The sequence below is a fragment of the Globicephala melas genome, chromosome 20 (assembly GCF_963455315.2).
Source record: "Globicephala melas chromosome 20, mGloMel1.2, whole genome shotgun sequence".
NCBI classification, from domain to species: Eukaryota; Metazoa; Chordata; class Mammalia; order Artiodactyla; family Delphinidae; genus Globicephala; species Globicephala melas.
In genome coordinates, this window is record NC_083333.1 from 22980270 (window position 1) to 22997884 (window position 17615).

At 53.5% G+C, this 17615-nt stretch overlaps 1 protein-coding gene across 5 annotated transcripts in view; it reads right to left on the reverse strand.

Moving 5' to 3' along the window:
• Nucleotides 1-15: 15 nt before the first annotated feature.
• The window catches only part of FAM20A (FAM20A golgi associated secretory pathway pseudokinase), a 47511-nt gene continuing 29911 nt past the window's right edge, over nucleotides 16-17615 (reverse strand). The window contains exons 2-11 of one of the 5 annotated variants that reach the window (XM_060291215.1): nucleotides 16932-17116; nucleotides 16208-16258; nucleotides 14545-14623; nucleotides 10088-10180; nucleotides 8657-8772; nucleotides 7963-8143; nucleotides 6936-7045; nucleotides 6372-6453; nucleotides 5806-5865; nucleotides 16-548 (exon numbers count right to left, since the gene is read on the reverse strand). In XM_060291215.1, the coding sequence (XP_060147198.1) occupies nucleotides 401-548; nucleotides 5806-5865; nucleotides 6372-6453; nucleotides 6936-7045; nucleotides 7963-8143; nucleotides 8657-8772; nucleotides 10088-10180; nucleotides 14545-14623; nucleotides 16208-16258; nucleotides 16932-17116 (1105 nt within the window). In that variant the 3' untranslated portion in view covers nucleotides 16-400. Of the gene's footprint in view, nucleotides 549-757; nucleotides 5866-6371; nucleotides 6454-6935; nucleotides 7046-7962; nucleotides 8144-8656; nucleotides 8773-10087; nucleotides 10181-14544; nucleotides 14624-16207; nucleotides 16259-16931; nucleotides 17117-17615 lie in introns of those variants that run through there. The other 4 variants (XM_060291216.1, XM_030838046.2, XR_009560502.1 and 1 more) reach the window with 4 other exon arrangements.

Consider the following 17615-nt stretch of genomic DNA (forward strand, 5'->3'; position numbering starts at 1 on the left):
GCTAATCCGGTGGGCATGAATGAAAATCGAAAGTGAATTAGGGGATCGGTGTTTTGAAACAATAATGTGTTTGTTTTCAGTGTTTTCCAATTCAGTTTGTCAAAGAATGAATCTAAAAACCTTTCTTTAAGAGTAATTGAGATGTAGCAGATCTGTACTGAGCAATGGAAGGAAAACAATAAATCAGAGGTCAAAGATTTCCTTTTTATTGAGGGTAGACTGGTTCTCTGGCTTTGGAACTTTCCCACACTTAATGGGGGTGTCATTTCTAGGTCAGCATACCCTTTGGTTTAAATCTAATATGTGCATTCATATATCTAGGTATGCTTCTGTATTTCGCACACATATAAAGTCATTTCTAACGTGTCTCATTTCTGAGGTGGGGACGATTGAATTCAATTCATTCGCGTATTGGAATACTCCACGTGCGTCCAGTGGAGTCGGAGATGATGTCGCTGCCCAGGGCTCTGCTTAAGCCGCGCCACTTTGTACACATGCACTTCGTCCAGATTCGGCAATCCCCTCCCTCAGCCTGCTGGAGCTGGAACCTTGGAGTCACAACAGAACATAATTGAAGAACATTTTCCTGGGTTGACTGTACTGGTTGCAGTTTAATTTTCCCTCGAAAACACTGGCTTATATGAAATCCCTTTTTGTATTTTAATGGCTTAAATATTGACAGTGTAAAATTGAAGTAGTATGATGTTAGTTTTCTTAATATTGCTTTCTCTCCAACCACAGATGAACAGCTGAACCCTTTTTGTATTTTTTTTTTTTTTTTTTTTGCGGTACGCAGGCCTCTCACTGTTGTGGCCTCTCCCGTCCGGACCTTTTTGTATTTTTGTTAGGCCCTGGCAGTGTACTTCTAGATGGGCTAAAACTACTAAAACAACATGGAGAAGCAGTGTGTTGATCACCATCATAATAGCCATCAGGAAAGACTGTGGAGAGAACATAAAAGGGAGAATGGTAAATCTCTCCCTTCTTACCCTAAGGAGTTTCACACAGCAGTCAGTGTTACTGTGTGCGTATAAAGTTAAAATTTGTGGACTGACAGAAGTCCAGAGCTGTGACTGCATCCTGATGCTGCCTAAAAACCCAAACCACTAATGAGCAGAATTTTTTCGTTTTGCGAAAGCTCTCTGCCAGTGTAGCTTAAGTAGCTTTGTGGTTTTCTAAGTCACCACTAGATGGAGGGCTTTTTATCATCTTTGTTAGCCTCAAAGTCAGTTACAGTCGGTCCTCGTTGTTCACGGATGCTGTATTTGCGAACTTTGCAAATTTGCGTACTTGCTGAAATTCATCTGTAACCCCCAAATCAGTACTCCCGGCACTGTCACAGTCATTCCCAGACTTGAGTGGAGAGGGGCCCGCGTCTCCCGACACGCGAGTGCCTGGCACAGGTCAGACCGGGCACACTCTGCCTTCTAGTTTCAGCTGAAATCAGATGCCCTTGTTTTGGTCTATTTAGTGCCACTTTTTTGCATTTTTGTACTTCCTGTTGGTGATTTCTCTATTTAAAGTGGCCCCCAGAGGAGTGCTCGTGTCCTGGCTGGGGGTCCCGAGGGTGAGAAGGCTGTGGTGGGTCTCTAGAGGGGTACGTGTTAGCCAGCTTCTCTCAGGCGTGAGAGGCAGCGCCATTGGCCGAGCTCAGTGTTCGTGAAGCAACAGTGGATACTAACTGAGGTGTCTTCATCACACCGTAACGCAGGAATCAAGATCGTGTATTGGTAGGTTGACAGGAGTGTCACCAGAGGCTCTCACAGGAACCTACAGCCCCGTATCACTTCTAGGGGAAGGCGGCACAGGAACCTACAGCCCTGCATCGCTTCTAGGGGAAGGCGGCACAGGAACCTACAGCCCCGTATCGCTCCTAGGGGAAGGCGGCACAGGAACCTACAGCCCCGTATCGCTTCTACGAGAAGGCGGCACAGGAACCTACAGCCCTGTATAGCTTCTAGGGGAAGGCGGCTGTCTCCGCTGATTCCGTGTCCTTGGTGATTCATCAACCATAAAACTACCACAGATAAGAGAATCAACTCCCCTTTTTACCGTCTTCAGACTCAGATTGTCCTCCTGACTTTGGGGGAGGCTAAGTGAGTTCCTCCAGACCCCTTTCTCCACCAGCTCGTGGGCTGTCGGTTCCCTTTCATTTTTTAGTTTGCTGTTAGTAGTACTGACAGGAAAACATGAAAAGTTCTTAACATAGAGACAGGAGAGTTTTTATGTCATGGAAAATTGAACAGTGGTCCAAAGTGAGTGTGTTGGAAGAATTTGATAGATCTAAGACTGGGGTCTTTTGTTTTCTGGTATTTTTGACAAATGGTAGTGGCTTAATTTTGGTATTAGTGAAAAAATAATGGATGGGTGAATAATAAAACATCTAGGTACGCGACATACTGTGGTCAAACTCAGTTCTCTTACCCTCGGTCTGTAAAGTACGCCAGCATTTTTATTATAGGCCATCTGAAAACTAGTCCGTTGTCACGGAAGAGGCCGGGTCGAGGTGCAGCTGGGCCTGCCTTCCTGAGCCTCTGCAGTTTGCGAGTTCAGACCATTTTGTGCTATAGTCTCTGAACACCTTCGCCTGAATATTCTCCTCTCGCTCCGCTGCGTGTGATTACCTGGCTCCCCCTCCAAGAGGAAACGTAGGCTTGAAGTAGAAGAAACCATCTGTGAAGTGGGAGGCCTTGAGCAGCAGTAGAGACGCCTCAGTAACACGAGGCTCTGGGATTGAGGTTCCTCTACTGAAGACTGGTTTTTGTTTTAAAGCCAACAAATACAACTGCATGAATTGGGTGAGATGCTGTTGAGTTTTGCATTACAGTGGAAAGAACGCTTTGGGATAGTTTTGAATCATTAAGTTGCATGATTTTAGCTAACCTTCCTGAGCCTTAGTTTTCTTGGAGGTACCCTGGGGGTCAGGGATCCTGTCTGTCGGGGAGGATTGGAAGCCTGCGTTTGACTTTGGCACGTGGAGAACGAGCTCCGTGAATGGAAGTGGTATCACTATCACGGGGACGTAGGTTCGGGGCAGCGTACCAGTGATGGGGGCAGCCGGGCTGGGCCGGAAGCGCCCCTGTCTCTGGGCACACGGCAGACGTCTTGGATGACGTCTAGAGGCGTCTTGACCTCATACCCGCTTTAGCGACAGCTTCTTCTCACCCTACTCGTACTGGTATTTGCGCCTCTGGCCTGTACCAGAAAAGCTGGGCTGATGAAATCAGCTGTTTTTACTTGCTGAGTGATTAATGTGAATACACGCCTATCCTGTGTGTTTTCGTGGATTGTTGAATAAGAAACAGCCTCCTCTTCAGACAACAGCAGGTCAGCAGGGAGGAGGCTGAAGAGACAGGAAACCCCTGAGATGCCCACTTTTGAGGGAGGCTTTGAAAGTAAATTTGACTTAGTGCTTTCTGAGTGAGCAGAGGGGAGTGGCATCCAGAGTGCCAGGCTTCTCCAGACAGCCCGCTGCGCTTGGGGACGGGGCGGTGGGGACAATGCCTGAATCTTAGGGGAGGAGGACTCACCGGTGGGCTCGGGTCGGTCCTGGCTGTGCTGCTTAGTCCAGGCTCATGGACCTGCCGGACCCGTTCTTCCGCTGTCCCCCCTCAGGGCCACCCTCGCTTTGCCTTCTATTGTTGCTGGATGCCAGCTTTGACAGCCTTGATGTTATTTCAATTGACATTTACTCTTCGGATTGAAATATCCCTTTGCTGATACTCTGAGCAAATCCCTATGTTACTTTCACCTCTTGTAATAACACTTCTGAGAAATTACTTTAGGACCAGTCAGTAGGGATTACTGTGTTCAGACTGGGCCGCAGTGTTTAGAATATGAACAGAAAGCGTGCAGACTACTTGGAACCAGTTGGAGTTACCATATTTAGGTTTTTTTGGGGGGGGTCTGCTTGTGAGATGCCAGATGTTTATTAATCTGGATCGGGAATTATCCTTGTAGATGTAATAAAGATCTGGGGGTGTCCATCTGACGTCCCGTAATTTTATTTGTTACAGTTAATGCTCTCTCCTGGGAGCCAGGCTTCCAGGCTGGTCCCGTGTCCAGATTTCCCAGTGGGCTCAGCAGGTGGTCTGTGGCCTTGAAGCAGAGCTTCTGGGGAGCTAGGGAGCCAGGGCAGTGCTCCAAGGAGGAAAGTGCAGTGGGTCCCACTTCTTCTGCTCTTTTGGAATCATCCCAGTGCCCTGCCTGCTTCGTGAGCTCCTGACCCAGGCCCCAGCCTGGCCTGGGGCCCGCGAGGACACTGTGGTCCACACTCCAGAGTCCACCGCGGGCTCCAGGCGTAGTTCCCGAGGTCGGACTCGTCCAGCCCCTAGCTGGGGCCGGAGTCTGGGGCCGACTGTCCCGTGGGGCCGTTGGCCACGACGCTGTGCTCTCCGTGGGCCTCAATGCAGCCCCGCACGGTCCTCAGGACAGTCTGGAGCCTGCGATCCAGGGCGAGGAGGTGCGGCTCTGTGAGCACAGGCGTGAGCTGGTCTTCCAGCAGCGACTCCCTCATTACGTCGCTGAGTCTGTAGTCGGCTTGGGCCAGCAGCTGCAGGTGCGAGAGTGTTTTCCTTTTTATTCTGGAAGGACAAAGTCAGGGGACCAAGTAAGTAAACGTAAAGAAAGAAACTTCTCGAACTTACTTCCTTTCCCGCCGACAGTGGTGGGGGCTGACGTCTGGAGAGCCTTCGCCCCCAGTGTCTTCTCAGGCACGCTTAATGCAAACCCGGTAAGAAGGGAATGGACGAAGGGTGACAGCTATAGGACTTGGCGGTCCTTGGCCCAGTCGTCCCGCCAAGCGTCTGCTGCTCCTCGGGGAGTCCGAACAGAAGTGCTGTGTAATAACGACTTCTCAAGGAAATTGAAAGCTAACGAGAGAAGTTTCCAGCAGGTGAAATGATGGAGATGTTTGCCGTCTCAGAGGCTGCGGGTACCGCCGGGCTCCAAGTTGTTTCTGCTCGACTTTGTAATTCTGATTTCTCTGTGTCAGATTCTAAAATCAGGGATGGAAACGGGGTAGGGCCAACCTTGCCTTTAGTATTTTGATTTCTTTTCATGTGGGAACGTGACCTGGACTCAGATGTGTAAGCAGCTTAGGTGTCCACGCATTGTCATACACAACTCCTGCCTTTCCTACTCAGGAGGAGAGGAAGTGGGGTGGGAGGGAGGCACACGTAAGCTACCCCAAGAAGTGGAGAAAGAAAGTTCAGGCTCTGCTCTGAGTTTTCCAGCTGGAAATAGACACCGTTTTGCTATGCGTGGGCCACGTATTTCTAATTAGCTCCGGACACTGCAGCTGAGCAGGTGGACGACCTTGACCAGCTCGGCTGAAACACCAGAGAGGTGTAGAGGCAGGGCAGAGATTCTCTGGAGAAATGCTGGCCAGGCAGAGGCCTGAGGACTTCCTTTAATCTGACATGAGTTTATGGGACTTCAGTCAGGATTTTGCTTAGCTGGTGATCAGGCAGTAATACCTATGAGCTTACGTGAGTGCGGGGCGCAGCAGAGGTCTGGTTAGTCCTGTCAGAGGCCGTCGGGCTCTTCGAAAAGTGAGTGATCATCTGAGTGTGTTATTAAAGCGGGCGACCGAGAGGTTTTAAAAGATTAGATCCTAAGTCATCTGCTGAGAGATGAAGGTGTGAGAAGTGGGACAGTTCTGTGGTTGTAGCACAAGGAATGAGGTTGTTCCTGTCATTCTGCCCACCCACATCCTCGGCCAGTGAAAACTGATGACCTGCACAGCTTGGTGGCAAGCAGGACGAAGTGTCACAGTTGTGACCCGTCCCTGAACGGAAAGCTCACCGGCAGCACTGGGAGAGTGGCGAGAGGATGGAGACTTCGTCGTGGGAGTGCCGTCCAAACCTGCAGGGAGGAGAGACAGGCTTTCACGGGAGCACGGGGGTGTGGGGGGAAAGGCACCACCCCCCGCCTCAGTGCTTCCTCCTGCCTCCCCCTCAGCCGTTTTTGAATCCCAGCTTGGGGTAAAATGCCGGGGATCACGGCCACTGCCTCTCCAGCCCTTCTCCGTCAGGTCACAAGAGCCTCTGTCCACAGCTGGCAAAAGCAAGCATCCGTTCGTTCATTTATGCACCGGCCGCACAGGGCCAAGGCCAAGCACGAGGATGATGCGCTGGGTCTCCGGGAGGGGACCGTGGGGCGAGTTACAGAAAACGTGGATCTGCTTCCTAGCGCTCTTAGGCTGGAGGAGAGTCAGGCGGTACTCAGCAAAGATCAAGAGCAGAGGAAACGGGGCCAGGAGGGCCCGGAGGGGGCGGGACGCGACCGTGGAGGCCCTGGCTCGGGCCCTGCTGCCCCCGGGCCGCTGCACAGCGGTGCCGCCGCCGGAGAAGGGCCGTGGGGACGCTCACCCCCTGGCGTTGTCGAGGTGAATCAGGAACCCGTCGTCCCCAAATTTGGTGAACGTCTCGTAGTGGTGCCGGTCCATGTTTCCTGTGGAGGAGGGGAGGCGTGGGCGCGGGCTCCCGCCCCGTGAGACCCCGGGCGGCTCGGAGGCCTGCGGGCTGCTCAGAGGCCAGAGTCGGAACCCGGGCCTCCAGCTGTTGCGCCCCCAGGTGGCCGGTGGAATCGCGGAGGGGGCAGGAGGGAGCCAGGCGGGCGGGCAGAGCCGGTGCGAGCTGCTGTCCCGTCGGGGGCTTTTCCCACCCGCGCCGGCGCCCCTGCGCTGCGCAGGCGCGGCTCCGGGCCGCCTCCCAGGGCGCACAGCGGCCTTGCTGCCGAGCCTTCCGTTCCCTGGGCCGCGCCGCTGCGCCCGCTGTGCGCCTCCCCGCAGCCCCCTCGCAGGAGGGCAGCCCGCTCACTCCTGTCCCCGGGGCCTCTACCACTTGGAGCCCCTGGATGGCGCGAGGTTATGGAGGCCGGGTGGCCCAGGCCGCAGGGTCCCCGCCCGGCCGGGCCCCGCGGGCAGCACCCACCCGTCAGGAAGTCGAAGATGGCCATGTCGATGATGTTGAGGAGGCGGCCGCTGCTGCTGTGCGGGTAGACCTGCTTCACCGTGTCGCAGTAAAGAGGGTTGACTTCCCACCTGAGGGGAGAACAGGGCCTGGGCTGCAGAAGCCCGGACGGCAAGGTGTCCGACCCGCATCCATGCCCCCCGGTCCTGCCCGGGCCGCCGGCAGCAGGCGCCCCCACCAGGACCTGGGCAAGGACCCGCGGGACCGGCAGACGCCCTGGGTGAGAAGGGGTGGGGCCCTTTCTCCGCGCGTTTCCGAGCATCGCCTGGCTGGGCGCCGTACTGCCCGTGTGCCGCGAGGGCACCCGCTCCCTCTGCGGCCCCTCGCCCAGCCTCTCGGGCGCTTGCCCTCCGGTCTCCCGAGCCGCTCGCAGCCCCCCTGCCAGCCATCCTCTGCCATTTCTCTGCCACATGGGCTCCTCCGCCTAGAACGCCCCCAGGTCCCTTTTCGTCTGGGGGGGGGGGTCTTCCTCAGCCTTCACGAGTCCCTAAGGATCTGTCACGTCCCCCAGAAATTCTGGCCCGGTTACTCCTCTTCCCACCACGGTTGGGGTGGCTGGATAGACGAGCCCATTCATTCAGTCACCTCGTATTAACTGAGGACCTGCCCTGTGCCCGGGAGTGTGCCACGCCCTGGGGAACAACCGTGAGGTGCCGGCTTCACGGCGTGGACTCAGCAAACCCGGCCCCTCCCGCGGCCTCCCCGTGGGCATCTCTGCGGGACAGCAGGTGGGCACTGCGTTCTCACAGCCTGGCTACCGTCTGCCGCCCCGCTGGACCGCAGAGCTTCTTGAAGGGACAGCCCAGGTCTGTCCTGTCTCCCCCAGCATCCAGTGCTGGGTACGCAGTGGGCTCTTTATAACCAAACGCATGAACGAAAGGGACAGAACGGACACCAGGATCCACGTGAGACGAGGCAGAGGAGGACTGAGGCAGCGTCAGGGCTCCCCAAGCCAGGCGAGCGAGTCCTTGGTCCAGGGGCCACTCACTCCTCTTTGCCCGCCAGCGAGTAGGAGCGGATCCAGGGGCTGGGGACGGACAGCCGGGGGGCCAAGTTGAGGGACGGCAGGAATGCGGACAGGGAGCCCTCCAGCAGGTGCGGGTTGCCGCATACGGCATACTCCGTCTTGCACAGGTACGGGCACTTGGCGAAGAAACACACGTTGCTGGCTAGAGGCGGAGAAGGAGAGCGGTAAGCGGAGGACGCACGCCGTCCTCCTGCCCCACGAAATCCATGAGGAGGGAAGGGAAACCCTGAACCCGCGGCTCGGGGGGGAGAAGGCCGGGGAAGAAGAAAACAGCGCCTTTTCCCGATGCAGGGGCTTGTGGATGCTCTTAAACTGAGCATCCTGGGGACCAGCTCTCAAACGTCCGAGTAGAGATGGTGTGGGACCAGCCTTGCTGCGTCGCACCCACGCGACCAACCCGGCCTTTGTTCAGATGGGTGGCATCGGATTCGGGGGCGGCCGGCATCAGAGTTCAGGGCCCAGGCTGGTGAGCATCTCACGTCCAGCCGTCTCCCATCCCCAGGTCACCTTGTGTGACGCCCAGGTGGCCCGGGGTGCGAGTGTCTGATGGCAGCATGTAGCCACCTGATAGGGGATGGGGCCACCAGCAGGAGGTCGGACCACACTGGCCAACCACATTCTTAGACCCAGAGTGTTGCTTTGGCCAGAAGCCTACCTGGAGAGATAAAGAAAACACTCTGCAGGATCTCATTCTTGGTGACCTCCAGGATTTCCTTGGTGACATTGACTAGCCTCCCTACGGTCGGTGGTACCCGTCGGAAGTCCAGAATCCTGAAAGAGGGGGAGCGCAGTTCACATCTGGGGGATGATCGCCCATTAGAAACGGACCTGCTGCGAATTCCCGGGCGGTCCAGTGGTTAGGACTCCGCGCTTCCACCGCAGAGGGCACAGGTTCGATCCCTGGTCAGGGAACTAAGATCCTGCCTGCAAGCCACGCGGCAGGATCCAAAAAAGAAAAGAAAAAAAAAGAAACGGACCGGCCTTCTGACCACACCCAGCCGAGGGCGGGGCTCTCCGCAGTGCAGAGCCGACCGTGCCGAGGCTAGCCTGCATCTAAGGGGCTGGGAGAAGGGGTGGGAAAGGAATCCTTATCCCAGGAGGCCTCCCGGGCAAAGCTTCCACCCTCCAAGCTGTGTCCTAGCTCAGTGCTTCTCACGCTCCAGTGTGCACATGAGTCACCCGCGATCTTGTTCAGATGCGGCTCTGAGTCAGTGGGTCCAGGGTGAGGCTGAGAGTCTGCATTTCTGAAGAGCTCCCAGGGGGTGGCCAGGCTGCTGGTCCCCAGACCACACCTCGAGGAGCAACGACAGGCAAACAGAGGGAGCTAGGAAACTGAGGAAGGTGCTCTCACCTTTTAATATCGTAACCTTGAGACCCTTTGGGGAAATGGCCGTGGGCACATTCTCGCCACTTTCAGGGCAGGAAACTAGAGCCAGATCACAATGTCAGGTTCAGGTGTAGCTTGGGCAGTCTGGCAGGGTTAGTTTTCTTACTAAGTGACTCTTTTCATTACATTAAAAGGCCTTGTGGGGCTTCCCTGGTGGTGCAGTGGTGAAGAATCCGCCTGCCAATGCAGGGGACACGGGTTCGAACCCTGCTCTGGGAAGGTCCCACATGCTGCGGAGGAACTAAGCCCGTGCACAACTTCTGAGCCTGCATGCCTTAGAGCCCGTGAGCTGCAACTGCTGAGCCTGTGAGCCGCGACTACTGAGCCCGTGTGCCACAACTACTGAGCCTGCGCTCCAGAGCGCATGAGCCACAACTACTGAAGCCCGCGCGCCTAGAGCCCGTGCTCCGCAACAAGAGAAGCCACCACATTGAGAGGCCCCCCGCTCGCTGCAACTAGGGAAAGCCCGTGCACAGCAACAAAGACCCAACACAGCCAAAAATAAAATAAATAAGTAACAAAAAGGCCTTGTGATTTTCGATCCATGGGGTTGGATGGGTCATGTTGGGTTTGAAGGTGTTGGGACCCACGAAGAAGATGAAGTACCAGGAAGAAGTGGGGGCGGGCCGGGTCTCCCTGGGGCGCCCTCTGGGGATTGGCCTCCGCAGTCAGCACTGCCTCCCTGGGGCCAGACTCTACCTGTCCAGATGGAAAGCTGCAATCTCAGCGTTGTGTCTCTGAAAATCAATGAAGTAGAAGAAGTCCTCGGGCGTCTCTTCATCTCGCAGCTGTCTGGAAGGAAGGAATCACGCCCTGGACTCAGACCTCAGCTGGGAGCCTGAGAAAAGAGCTGATACACGTGACCAGATGGAAAGGAAGACACGCTTTTATGCTTTTCAGGGATGCACAGATGATGGGACAGCACATCAGGAACAGCCCGTGGCTCCCTCGGCTGGAGAGACCGGCAGGCGGGAGGAGCGAAGCTTCTTGCAAGATGCGGACCGTCCTGGAGGCCCCCGGGTGCCAAGCCTCCTTCTCGAGCAGCTCTGGTGACGGCCGCTGATTCTCTGAAAAGCCCAGTGGTTGGAGGGAAGAAATCCATTCTTCCGCAGATACACAGAAGACAGGGCACTGGCTAACACACCAGAGGTTGTGTACACCCGGGGGCCAAGGACTAAGAGAGGTGGGGTACGAGACAGAACTTTATAAAAGGAAAAGTGCCCTACAGGTGCGATTTAGCATGACTGACCCGGAAGAGCGAAAAGTTCCGGGTCTGTGAATCGACCGTCTACTCGGAGGCATCTCACCTGGGTCGTGAGAGCGGGTCCTGCCAGAGATTGAAGGGAGGCTAATGCAGAGGATATGTACGTATGTACATTAAAGAATCCCTACTAGATTCCTGAAAAGCACCATCCTGCCTGGTCATGAAGGGCCGGCTGGGTAGGTATGTTTAGGTGCCTCCCAGTAATATGAAGGGCATCCCGGCTGCTGCCCCAGGTTGACTGGCCCCAGTGCTGATGATAATCCTTGGAAGAAGGATGATCTTCAAGTAATTTTATAATCCACCGTGCGGGGCTGCACGAGGGCTGTGAAAGCAATGCAAATGTAAATCAGCGCAATGTTGTGTAACGAGCCGTAAGTACGCGGCGCCCGCAATGGAAACAGTGATGGGCGCTTCGTCCCAAACACCAGCCAGTCCTGGAAGCCACGGCAAGGGGCTGCCCAGAGTGGGCACTCTCCTTTAGAAGGTGCAGCCGCACTTAGAGTACGGCCCAGGCCTGACCCAGGGCTGCTTACAGCACCGCCGAATGTCCAGGTCAGCAAGGACTGTCCATGTGTCCTCAGCTCGTTTTCGTTCCTGAATTCTGTATGTAAGAATACACAGTCTGGGAATTCCCCGGCGGTCCAGGGTTTAGGACCCGGCACTTTCACTGCTGCGACCCACGGGTTTAACCCCTGGCCAGGAAAAAAAAAAAAAAAAGGTAAAGAAAAAATAAAAATTAAAAAAAAGAGAGAATATACAATCTCTGGGATGCCCTTTAGAATTTTCTAAACCATCCTTTCTTCATTTTTGTATGGCATGTTTAGGCATGATTTTACATTGGAAAATCATTTCTCCTTTACGTCGGTACTTCCCAAAGCTTGAGACGCACAGATGTATTTCCCATTGCATCTATTGAATTGTATCACATTAAAAATATAAGCTTTGTGGTCAGAATTTGTGTTACCCAAAGATAAATGTCTACTTTCCTTTTTTAAAAAGGGACAAATGCTGTTTACTTTACATTACTTGTAGGAAAAAAATGCATGCTTTTTCAAGAAATACATTTTAAAATGATACTTTGGCTTGGGACTAAATTTTAGAAAATGCAGATTAAAGTTTGTGTTATGGCGTGAGCGTAGATCAAATGGCTTTTGTGACCTAATGTTGGAAGCTTTTGCATTATACTCAGGGAAACAGCTGGTCCAGTTGAGCACTTTTTGCGTTTCGTTCGTAATTGACAAGGCAGAGAAGAGATTTCAGGCTGTTATTTCATGGGCTTTCTTGCAAATAAAACACTACAAGTGTGAGCAGTTTTTTCTCCCCCAAACAGAGCTCATCCACTCTCTATTAGCTCCAGTTTTTAAAATTACAGACATCTTCACGTGCCGCCGATGAATTTTGCTCAGAGAATGCAATTCGTGGATCTGGCAATAAATGGTGAATTCGCAGATTTATCATTATTTTGACGCTTCTCTTGAACACCTCGTGTTTCTACATCAGTGTTCCTTCTGCTTCCTCTCTAACTGATGCTCAGTTAGGACTATACATTAAACATGCACGACTAACCGTAACGATCGTTTAAAACTGTCCAATGGCCCAAACACGTGGGTGGCTCTGTGTCCAGCTGAGTGGCACCCAGGAGTCCTGTGCCTGCTTCCGGACCTGGGCTGATGGCCCTGTGTGCGCAAAGCTGTCGCTCTCTTTTAAAAGGAACACAGTTCTTTTGAGTACTTCATAGGCTTGAATATAAGATGAGACCCCCCTCCCCAAACTGTCCCTCAGAAAAGGGAGTCTTAACGTGTTCAAGGGCTCCCTCTCAATTTCTTTATTTTGTTTGGGACAGATTCATTCAGCTGAGATGCTGCTTTTATTACCTGACTGAACTGGTTAAAACAGGCTGCTCGTGGTGACAGGGGCAGAATGTAACATGGATTTAACATTGACCCCAAACTCGACTCCAGCGATGCTGAGGACCAATGTCAAAAATTTTGGACAAGTGACATGTGAGACTGGGTGGGGGGGAAGCAATATTTCCAAATCTCTGTATTGTTTTATGATGAGATTTTCTTTCATCGGTAAATTAAATACAGGCAGACATTCCCTCGTTTCATGTACATCGTTATATATTTATTTATTTATTTTGTAGTACTCCATCTGTTTCTTTTCTTTTCCTTTTTTTTTTTTTTTTTTTTTTTTTTTTTTTTTTTGCTGTACGCGGGCCTCTCACTGTTGTGGCCTCTCCCGTTGCGGAGCACAGGCTCCGGACGCGCAGGCTCAGCGGCCATGGCTCACGGGCCCAGCCGCTCCGCGGCATGTGGGATCTTCCCGGACCGGGGCACGAACCCGTGTCCCCTGCATCGGCAGGCGGACTCCCAACCCCTGCGCCACCAGGGAAGCCCTGTTTCTTTTCTTTTTTAAATTTTATTTCTTTTTAATGCAGCAGGTTCTTATTAGTTATCTATGTTATACATATTAGTGTATATATGTCAATCCCAATCTCCCAATACATCGTTATTTATTTAAATTGACCAAACAACTAGATTTTTGGATTTTCACATGGAAAAATGGAGGGTCTCCTTGTGTGGCAGTGGTTTTCAAGGCTGTCCTTGCCTTGGGATTAGAGGGGGCCCCCAGACCGATCCTATTGGACCCCCTGAGGGTGGGATGCAGGCATCAGGGTTTTTCAAGGCTTCCCAGGTGATTCAGCGCGCAGCTGATGTATTATAAAGCTCTCCTTAGTACTTTATATGCCTACGTATGTAAGTGCTTAGTGCGTTATAAGGGCTTTTGCTAGGGCAGTGCAGGGATCAGAGCTAAGGCTTTTTATTTAGTGCTCATTCGACCATCAGACCCACCTACAGGGCCTTCAGTATGGCTCTCCGTTGACGGAAGTTTTGGAATCTAAGTCAGCCGAATGGGATTCCACCGGAAGACCGCGCCTTCTGGCAGAAAGCATGACTTGGGTAATGAGACCCCTCCTGGGCCATTTTCTCTTGGGCGTGTCGTGTCCAGGGGACCATTCCTGATTCAGGAATCTCAAACCTCTGCTGCAGACCCTTTGGGGGCCAGGAGCCCGTACGCACACCAAGCTCTGTCCGTAGACTGAATACCTATTATTTTGCCCACAGAGACACACTACAAAATTTTAAAGGCATGTATGTGCTGTTGTTACAAATAAAATAGAAATTAATTTAAAAGTGTGATTGGCTGTAGAGAACAAACGTATGGACACCAAGGGGGGAAAGCGGGGAGGGGAGTGATGGTGGTGGGATGAACTGGGAGATTGGGATTGACATGTATACACTAATATGTATAAAATAGATAACTAATAAGAACCTGCTGTATAAAAAATAAATACATAAAATTTTTAAAAAAGTGTGATTGGCTTCAGGGTAGCCTTTCTTCATGGTCTAGTTTTTCAATCAAAACAAGTATTGTTATGTAGATATCTCTAACTTTTTTGAGGGTCCTAGTCCTGGAAAAAAAGCGAGGCTCATTTCTGGAGGTAGAGTGTGAATTTGGCAGTCCAGCTGCCTGGTTTGAATCCTGCTTCCACTGCTTGCAGCTGGGAGGTTGGGGCGAGCTGGCCTCTCCCGGCCTCAGTGTTTTCATCCATAAAGTGGACACTGTAACAGTCCCCGACTAATAAGATGGTGGATGGTCCAAAGGCACGATGCATGTCAAGTGTGTCGCAGAAATACCAGCAAAGACCCAGCTCTTACTATTTTGAATCATTATCACCAAAACAGTCGTCTGCTTGTGCAGATGGCCCCAAAGAGAGTCTATAAATGCTTGGCTCAAAGATTTTAGACCACTTTTATTCATTTTTGGTCAGAACTCCCCCAGGGCTGCCGCAGCTATGCATATGGAGGTGAGGAGAGCAGTCACTTACCTCATAGGTTTGAACATGGCCTTCCCGAAGTCCGAGAACCTCAGAACCAGTTTGAGGTGGACCCCACTGGGTTTCACGACTGTTTGGGGAGAAGGGGGAGTTAACGATGCTTCTGGGCCCAAGGTCCGGGCTGTGATCATTTCCTCATTCAATAAACCCAGCCCATTTCTTCTCTTCGCCCTTCTTACTTGAGACCCTAAAGAGTGGGTTTTGCTCACAAGAGCCTGCAGGGTACAGTCCAGCGGGTCAGGCCATGGAGAGTGTGTCCAGCGACTCAAGATAAAACTTTCTCTGCTGTTACAGGGAAAGGGCAAAACAGTGCAGGTTTCCCCAGAGGGACACTCGCTGAAAACCCCAAAGGATGTTTTCCTAAGAAGAGCTGACCCCTTCCTCTTCGCTTCAGCTGTGCCTTAGAGACTCTGACTATGCCACCTGTTACATGGCATTAGACTTGGTTATTGATATCTCTTCCTACGTAAGACTGGACGCCTGGGCTGTGATGGGGCTTGGTGACACCTGAGGTGCACGTGCATGGTCCTGCCAGTGGGTACCGCCTCCTGATGTGTGTCCTGGGCACCTCACTCGCCTGGCCCTGCCCCTGCCCTGCCGTCAGCCCCGCGAGGGGCGGGATAATGCCTCCCTCACCTTTGCCTTCTAAAAAATGGCAAATGGCAGGGGCGAACCTAAAGAAAACGGAAGCCCCAGGCCCTACAAACTTGTGTCTTTAACAAGTCGTGACCCACGGAAATTTCTGACGTGTGCTCAGTTCATCGAGGTCACTGGAGGGGGCTCCTCGTGGCCGGCAGTGACTGGTGGGATCTCATGTCCAGGCACACCTGTACCCAAGTCACAGCGCCCTGGCAGGGACAGTGCTGTATCTCACGCCTATCTTTTTGATTCTACTCGTCATTTACCCCAGGGCATCTCAACCTTGGCTGCATGAGGATCACCTGGAGTGTTTTTATATAAATGCTGGTGCCTGGGCTTCCCCCTGGCAATCGAATCAAAACCTCTGGGGTGGGGACCAAGACGCAGCAATTTTTAAAGCTCCCTGGGTGACTACTCTGCCGCCGGGTTGAGAACCACCGTCCTGCACCATTGCTTCTTAAATCTGAAAATGTACTCTAGTCCCCTGAGGATTTTGTGAAAATCCAGATTCTGACTCAGAAAATCAGGGCGGGGACTGAGATTCTGCGTTTCTGGCAAGCTCCTGAATGGTGCGAAAGATGCTGGGCCAAGGACCACCTGCCGCCCAGCAGGGTCCTACCCAAGAGCTCCTCTCAAATGCCTTTTCTTTTGTGCGGGAAGGTGGGGAGAAATGTAGGTTCTCAGAGATGAGGCAGAGGGACCCATGCTCCTCAGCTGCTGACGGAGCCCCACGGAGTGGGCAGCGGGACCTTCACGTTGCTGCCAGGTACTGGGCTCCACAGGGCAGTGAGGGGATGGAGGGGGATGGAGGGGGGCAGGGCGGGGCCACGGCGGGGGCGGGGCCAGGGCATGGGCGTGGCGTGGCCCGGGCCAGGGTCCGGGGGTGGGGCGGGGCTGGGGATGAGGCGCGGCCAGGGCCCGGGGGCGTGGCCGGGTTGGGGCGGGGCGGGGCCGGGGCCCGGGGCGGGGCCGGGGATGGGGCGCGGCGGGCCGGGGGCGGGGCCGGGCCACTTACTCTGGGTGCAGTCGCAGGCTCCAAGCAAGGCTTTCTCGTCCTGACTGTAGTCTGCGAAGAAGGGGCAGGGCGCTGAGAACCCTCGACTCTGGTTCAGACACCAGAGGGGGAGCCTGGAAGGCAGCCTGGGGCCCTTGCGCATTCAGTAGGGGACCTCCCCGAGCCCCGTTTGGGGCCGCAGCCTCCCAGCCTGCTCCATCCAGGCCCCATGCTCTCTAGCCCTTCCGTGGACGCTCCAGCAACAGCTGGTGGGGAAACGGGTGCTGGCTGGTGTCTGCAAATCCCTCAGTGTGTCCCTTAGGCTGGCGTAGTGCTCGAGGCCTCAGGCAGCAGGCCGCCACTGGGTCCTCGGCCAGGTCACTTTTAAACTCTCCGAGCCTCAGTTTTCCCATCTGTAAAGCAGCAGTGGTAATGTCTACATCATGAGCTCACTGTATAAGAGAGAGTCGCCAGATTCAAAAGGAGCAGTGGACCAGTAGTGGCCATCACCTTTCTGTAAGCTACGGACACCTCCTGTGCGTCCCGTATGGGGTTGTGATGAGATCACGGTTGTAAGATCTCTTTCAAAGGGAAAAAGGTCACTGTCTGTGTTTTTCTGCTTCTTTCTCTCTTGGGTGTCAGAACCAACCCTTTACTACTTCACCCTGGAGCCTGGCCTGGTTGGGTTACCCAGCCTCTCTGGGAGAGAGAGTCAGTCCATCCCGCCTGGTCCTGTGACCCTCACCAGCGCTGATGGTGGGAAGGTGCCTCATGTCGTGGAGAAGTTTGCTGACGACGGGACTGGACCGGGAGTACAGGCCGTGGCGGCTGATCCCCAGGTGGAACTGGATCCAGCTGGTCTCCAGGTGGAGCTGCAGTGGGGGATCCAGGGAAGTGAGATTCAGCTGCTCTCTGTATATCCTGTGTCGCCTGAAAGAGCCGGAAGAGTTTTTCTTCAGCTGCGGGAACAAGAGAGCAAAGACCTGCCGAAGCGCCTTGTCTGGACTCTCCGTTCCTTCATTCATTTAGCACCTGGTATGTATAAGGCTTGAGGCTGTGCTTAGGGTCCCACGGGGGACAAAGCAGCCACAGGGCTTCCTGCCCTCAGAGGGTTTACAATCCAGGGAGCGAAACAGGCAAACAGTTACACAGGGCCACACACACATCCACAAATACCTAACCACAGACCATGACGAATACTGTGAAGGAAAAGCGCAGAAGGTTAAGAGTCAAATAAGGGGCCTTGTGTAATCTGGGACCTCAGGGCGTGATCCTGGGCCGCTTCCGGCACTTTCCCATGAAAAAGTCTGTATTTTATACTTCCCAATATTTCCTGACCTTAGGAGTCAGGAGGTAGGAGAGAGAAGGTAATTGATGAGAATGAAAAGAATGAGGGTCAGGACTGTTAAGGAGATTAATCAATACGTCC